Source organism: Typopeltis vanoorti, chromosome 17 (genome assembly GCF_054136105.1).
Source record: "Typopeltis vanoorti isolate ZY-2024b chromosome 17, IOZ_Tvanoo_1.0, whole genome shotgun sequence".
Classification (NCBI taxonomy): Eukaryota; Metazoa; Arthropoda; class Arachnida; order Uropygi; family Thelyphonidae; genus Typopeltis; species Typopeltis vanoorti.
In genome coordinates, this window is record NC_143565.1 from 70,641,235 (window position 1) to 70,648,614 (window position 7,380).

Consider the following 7,380-nt stretch of genomic DNA (forward strand, 5'->3'; position numbering starts at 1 on the left):
TTCAATCAAGTCTGAGCTCTGACAAGGTTCCAAAAAAGTGGAAAGAGAATAAGATCGTTCCATGACATAAATGCTGAAAGTTTTTTCCACTTGGTTATAATATAAATTAAAGTTGCCGATGTTTGTACCTGAAGTATCTTCACAACTGGGCTACTTGGATATAGAGACTAATGAAGGAAATTGATGTACTAATTAGCTTCTCTATACAAGTAGCCCAGTTGTGAGGATACTTCAAGCACATTGCTTACACATAGAGAAAGGATTAAACCAAGAACATAATTTCTTCGTATCATTAATTCCATTACATAGAGCTGGCTCCAAGACAGAGGCATAGCAAACTACAGACCAATCAATAAATAGTTTCTGATGTGGTATTCTGTCAAATGCCTTGCAACATCTAGCAGTGTTATGGTGTAGCCATTTCCTTTATGCAATTCTGCTGTTACATTTATTATAAAATGAATAAATTACCAAGACAGGATCTACCCTTTACAAAGCTGTGCTGCCTACTATTGAGTATCATATCCCTATCCACCCACTGTTGAATTTTACCTTTAACCAACTTTTCCCATACTTTAACAACCACTATTGGAAAAGTCGGTTAAAGGTAAAATCCAACAGTGGGTAGATAGGAATCTGATACTTTATATGTCAATAAGATAGGGAGACTAGATGGAATATCTTCCACAATGCTTTTCTTTCTCTTTTTTTTTTTTTTTTTTTGAAGCTCCCTTTATATTGCTGGTCACTAATCCCTATCCAGTTTATCCTCCTAACCCTGGGTATGCACTCAGATACTGCCTCACTCAAGCAATCCTTCACTGCTTCCCATGAACTAATGACATTCATTTCATATAGTTGCTTTTGAAACTGCTCCAAGTTGCCTCCTAAGTTTGTCATAATTGCCAGCTTTGTAGTTCTGCATAAACCCTTTCTTGACTGAAATTTTGAGCAACCTCTCTTGACAAGACCATGTGGTCACTTTCTCCAATTAGAGGTAGAGTTATACTGTAGTTATAGATAGATCTTCTGATGCTATTACTAGATCCAACACTCTCAAATCCCTGGTCCCTTCCATCACGTGCTGTTTCAGGCAATTATCCTTAGTAACTGTATAAATTCTATTTCCATTTTGCTATATGCCCTTTCCTCCTCCCAATCTATAACTCCATAGTTGAAGTTCCCAACAATAAATACTCGGCCTGCACTCATTGTGCTAATCTGCTGATGTGCATATCATCTATATCTTCTTTCTGGACCTAGGTCTATAGCAACCAACAACATTTTTTGTCCTATTTGCCTCTATCTCACACCAAACAACCTCAAATGAACCATTTCCATGAGATCTACAACCTTCCTTAAAGTTTTATTTTTGTTGGTTGAAGTTCTTCGGCTATCATTAATAATACCCATTCTCCTGCCCCATTTCCTCTATCTTCTCTGAAAATATGATATCCATTACATTCTATCCATGTAACTACATCATTCTCTGATAACCAGGTCTCATTGATGCCAAAATGTTTAGCCAAGTCGAGCTGATCAATGTCAAAAACTCCTCTCCTTTATTTCTGATACACTGGTCATTTGTGTAAATGCATTTCAAGATTCCCTTGGGCCCACAGTTACCCTTTACATAATGTTATTACCTGCCCATTCAGATTCAAAACCTGGGAAAATGAATCTAGCTCTTCACAATTATTTCTGCAGTCATTCCTGCTCGCACTCATTAGTCCCAGGGAAGGCTAAACACATGCTTGTTTCCCCCATAAATATCTCTAGTTTCCCTGGTTTTGTGCTTCCAAACTTTCACTGAACAACATTTTCTCCAAGTCACAAGCATATTTTTTGTAACAAGCCATTTCAGTTCTCAATAAGAGAGATGGTCTCATATTAGGCAACAATGAAGATTAGCTATTCACTAAAGACATTCATGAACATGCTGCAGCAGGATTCAAATCCACATCAGATGCAATCCACTTGATCACCAAGACTAGCAAATTAATTTCAGTAATAACAGTATAAGTTAAAAACATTATTCTGGTTTTTAAAATTGTACATTAAGAATTTTCTCTTGTAAGAAAACATCAGAGTCAATGTAGTTCAGCCATTAGGTCAGAAGGACCCGAGTTCGATTCTGTCTATGACGGGAGGAGCCTTTATCTGGTCTCTTTCGTCTAAAGGTGAGTTAGCTGGTCTCATAAGGAGACAGGGGGGGTCTTGGTTTTTCGTCCCTCAAAATAGACAAACCAGCCAATAGAACACACGCAATTTACAGACAAGAATAATTGGAGGCGTAAGTGTAACCACCTTATCCTCATATTATGGTTAAGAAATGCAAATGCACTTGGAAAGCTGCATGCTTAAGTGCCTGTTAAAGCTACTGATGAATGGATGGAAGAAAGCATCAACCAATGCATCTACTGGAGAGAAAGAGGAAAAAAAACTAATTAAAATATACTTTTAAATGTTTCTCTATTGAACATTATTACTACAAATTAGCAGAATGATAGGTAATTTTATATATCAGAAATACATTTCATTCTCCAATAACTTTTGATAATTCATGCACCAGTTATTAAACACCAGTAATAATTTGACCTGGAAGTTACAGTTTGGGTAATATAGAGGGAGAAGAGCTTCGCCTCCCCCCCCCCCCCACACACACACTCCGTCAAGAGAATGGTGTGTGATTGGAAGGCCCTGTGAATGCCCAGGTTGTGAATAAGTAAGATGAGTTATGATAAATTTGTTGCTGGCAAGTACACTTCCATGACGGAAGGTTTTACTTCTTCCTCAACCCGTTGGGCTCCAGGAATTCTACAATAAAAATGATTAATCCTCTGCCTCCATTGAAGTCGCATGTAAATAATAACATCACGTTTTGAAGCACATATAATGTGTGTCAGTGAACGCTCCCAATTTTTCACTTCATTCGCCTATAACACGCTATGTGATTTCTGCATGAAACAGTTACATTGTTTTATATCTAATATATTTTTATATAAAACAATCAGAATATAAATATATATAAAAAGGCATTTATGACTGACTACCTCACAAAATACATGTACTTTATAGAAGGCACTTTCGACTTACGCTTATTTCCTTTCTGTCGCTGAAGAGATTATTTCGAAAACCAACGCCTAATTGTTTAATAACACTTCCGGTCCCGAATTTACAAATAAATAAATGGAAAACGGCTCTCAGAAGTTTATGTATTCACGGCTGCAAATAGCAACACCGATATATAATAATCGTGTTTGGAATTGCTACTTTAGGAGAGAATTTTTTTTTTTTTTTTTTAATGAGGATTGAATGTTTCTCTCACTTTACAAAAGCGCTAAAAAATCATTTAAGAATTTCGTACTACAATAACTCGGATCGCCACCGGAAAATCTGTAACTAAGAATCTGTTTAGAGAAGTGTAGGTAATTATACTTGCTGAGAAATTATATTACTGTTAAATCTTTTATCGAATCGAAGTGTAAGCATAGTTTATGCGTGAAGCAATATAATTTCCTGGCAAGTGAAAAATCGTTCTACAACTAACTCTGATCCAAAGTTAATAGAACTAATTTAATAACTTACCCTTTTGATGTTATTACAATACCCAACTTTCGATTTTTTATGACTCATTATTAATATTTAAAGTTGTCTTTATTTTTTGTCCACTACACATTAACTGTTGTCATTCTTGTATACCACAAATACAAATCAATGACATGTAAAAAACATCAATCACAGCCACGTGCAAATGTAATTCCGCGTTAATAATTCCCTAATGCTTTTCTGAAATATGACAACTAGCTATATTTGCTTACAGCTAGTGCCATGCTACAAAAGACTATAAAAATCAACAAGCAAAAATAATCATTTGACTCCAGGGTTACTATCAACACAATTCCTAGCTTACTTATTCTGTGGATATATAATTTTATAACTCAAAATGCACACTACACCGCCTTCTTGGAGCAGGCGATTCAGTCACGTGACGATTATACCAACACAGGTGTCAGGAAAAATAAAATTAACAAAACATGAAATATGCTGATACTGCCATCTATATCTTCTGAAATTTAATAAATTATAACAAAGCATAAAGTATTATTTCTAATGAATGAACAATAAATATCCATTATTGTCTTATAGTCAAGTAGAAAATGATATCCGTCTTCGAAACCTCAAAAATTGCGAAACTTATTGAAAATAGAACTATCATGGTGAGAAACACCTTGTATTGCGCTAGAAAGATGAACCATGGCTGTAAATTCGTATTTTATTAGTGCTTTTGATAACGATTCTACTTTTCTGATAACTATTTCAAACTATTCGTTGTGATCAAATAGTTTGCAGGCTTACTTTACAGAGTTACAAAGCTTTTCTATTGCACGACACAAAAACAGTAAAAATTGTTTCATTTCAATTAGATGAAAATTGAAAATAGAAAATTGACTGACAATTTTCTGCAACTGGCTACCATAATTCCTTTACTTTCTTCTTAATAAGAATGAATTTTCTTACTGTTTTTCAATTAAAGATGTAGCCAGTCTGACTGCAGATGTAAAAGAATTTTCTCCTGCAACCTCGGGTTTGTCAAGTTAAACTGGTCAGAGACAAAACACAAACATTTAACAGACAAAAATACCTAGAAAGTGTAGTGCCAGCTCCAATTTAAACAAAATTTAGACAATCCACAGCTCAGGATGTCACATTACAAGGACCCAACTACTACAGTATAAACAACCTAAAATTTACTCAGTCTGTGGCAAATTCTCCATGCTTGCTGCGCAAGCTCATTAATTGAGAAAGAAGTAATATTTATTTGTTAATAAATGCAAGCATTTATAATCATTACACTTAGGCTTTTATTTTTGTAGACAGAAGATGTCTTAAGCTTGCGCGGCAATAATTGAATTTCGCGTTGTGTATCGAAGGCCTATGCTTGCTCGTCTAGTCAAAGTTACCTTGGCTTGCTCGGTTGTACGAGCTTCCAGGTCTTCGCTGCAACACTGTGATCTCATACACGCGCATAGCCATTTCCGCTCTTTTCACGTCGTCTTAAACACAGGCCATACGCAGTCAAAGTAGCTCTAGCCAGTGAGCTTCATCCAGCCTTCACAAGTGTGCATGTTGCTTGGGAAAATTAACTTACAACCAACTTTTTATAACGATGTTATTGACCAGTTCATAAAGAAGAACCGTAGGGTAGAATTTGTATTCAAGTAGCTAAATTGGAAAAGATGGAATATCATTTGTAAAATAAATGTTGTATTTGTGTGATTAAATTCACATAAATTTCTAAATATATAGTTTTAAATGATCAGTAATTCATTATTCCGCTAATCAGACTTCAATCAAACCTCTCACTCCCTGAATGATTATAAAAGCAACAAATATTAATTTCAAGACCAGCATTAGCCCCTGTACTCAGTAGATAGGGAGGTCTCATAAAATTTATAACTAGCATTCAAGACAATATTAAATTCGGCATTATGTGATGTAGACAAAAATGTGTAAATCATTATGTGATGAAACAGATGATATGATATCCACCAATAAACCTCTACAATCTCCATGCCATCTACAATTATATCTTCATGACAATAGATTGGGCTACTTAGATTTGAGAAGCCATAACATTTTTTCATCTGGTTTTAAATCTATTATTCATCACCGTTATTTATAATTTATAGTCAGTGTTTATAAGCTTAATCAAGTTCCATTTTACTTTGCTACCTGTATAATTATACTACTAAAGTTACAGATAAACACAGTTGAAAAAATTATTTAATCAACATAGATTAAAAGCAAAGCAAGGCCTTTGTAGCTCAGAGGTAGTGACACTTGCATCCTCTTCGCTAGACTGCCAAAATATAGACTTTATTTCTAGTCTACTCGCAGATTGGAGAAACTTATTCTAAGCCTTTCTTCGACCAGTTCTAGAGCATGTCGATTTCTGGTACGGGTAGGTTTTTTCTCCAAGAAACCCAGGTTTTTCGTCCCTTAAACACAAGAAAATCAACCGTAGAATCCACATTATTTAAGACAAAAACTCTAAAGGTTGAACTGCCCATCATTCGCCAAAAGCTAGATAAGGTTAAAAAGCCTTGGCTACCCCCAAAAGGGAATAAAAGTAGTTAGATGATTTTTTTATAGATTAACAAAAAATATTTCGATATTTTTTGTTAATCTTATTTTTACCTAAAGGACAACTTCGCTTTAAAAAAAATATTAAAAATTCATTAGCGTTTCTGTTTACATTATTAGAATATGCTTTAACAAAAAATTACATTATTAGAATATAAGAAATTCGACCATAGTACCCACATTATATCAGACAGTAACATATCCTGTTAGGGTTAGGTACCAAGAGGTGGCACTTGTTTGCCAGCCCCTTCATCGGTGTCTGCCTTTAATTAGTAATAGACATGGGCCAGCTAACTCTGATTGGCTACCGGTAGAGATTGAACTGCCCACTGAGTCACTAAATGCTAGATAGGGTACAAAAGGCCACGCCTACTCCCTATAAGGGAATAAACGGCGTTAGCTGATATAATAACATTACTGGGAGAAAATAATAAGGTATTATTTTCTCCCAATAATGTTCTTTTTTTCTTTGACTGTGTGATGATGGTTATTCATTTTTAATTAACAACTAGTGGCGTTCGCACTTCATGGCGCTCGATCGCATCACGTAAGACTTGGGTACAAATCTAGTTGCCTACTAGTGAAACATTATCTAAGCTTTTTTTTTCGACGGATTCTCGAGTTAGTCGATCTCCACCACGCAACTGGGTTTTTTTCTCTCGGAAACTCGGGTGTTACGTCCCGTAAACTGAAGAAAATCCACCATTGAACCAGAGGCGGCTGGTAAACTTTTAAGTGGGGTGCTGTGTGTACAGAATAAGAAAAAATAATTCATTTTTTTGTAATCAGTAACCAATTTGCTAATAAGTAAATTTACATATTAAAGAGAGAGCCTGTGTAGCTCAGTAGAAGTGGCGTTTGCACTCTACAGCGCTTGACCGCACGACGAAATGCGTTTGAATCTAGTTGCCGACTAGATTCAAACGCAGAACTTAGAAGAACTTTTTCTAAGTCCTTTCTCTACCGATTCCAGAGTTAGTCGATCTCTGGCACGGGATCCCGGAAACTCGGGTTTTTCGTCCCGTAAACTCGAGAAAATTGGCCTTCGAACCCGCACTCAGACATCAAATATATTGTGTTAGGGTTAGGGACCACCAGATGGCGGCACTTACTAGCCGCCTTCTTCACTGAGTGACGATTAATTAGTGATAGACTTGGGCGAGCCATCTCTGATTGGCTACTAGTGAAGATTGAACTGCCCACTCAGTCTCCAAAAGTTAGATAGGGCTAATA

At 35.8% G+C, this 7,380-nt stretch overlaps 1 protein-coding gene across 1 annotated transcript in view; it reads right to left on the reverse strand.

Moving 5' to 3' along the window:
- The window catches only part of Rab32 (RAS oncogene family member Rab32), a 92,745-nt gene extending 88,761 nt beyond the window's left edge, over positions 1 to 3,984 (reverse strand). The window contains exon 1 of the mRNA XM_090407723.1: positions 3,589 to 3,984. Within this exon, the coding sequence (XP_090263849.1) occupies positions 3,589 to 3,636 (48 nt within the window). The 5' untranslated portion in view covers positions 3,637 to 3,984. The remainder of the gene's footprint in view (positions 1 to 3,588) is intronic.
- Between the last annotated feature and the right edge of the window lie 3,396 nt (positions 3,985 to 7,380).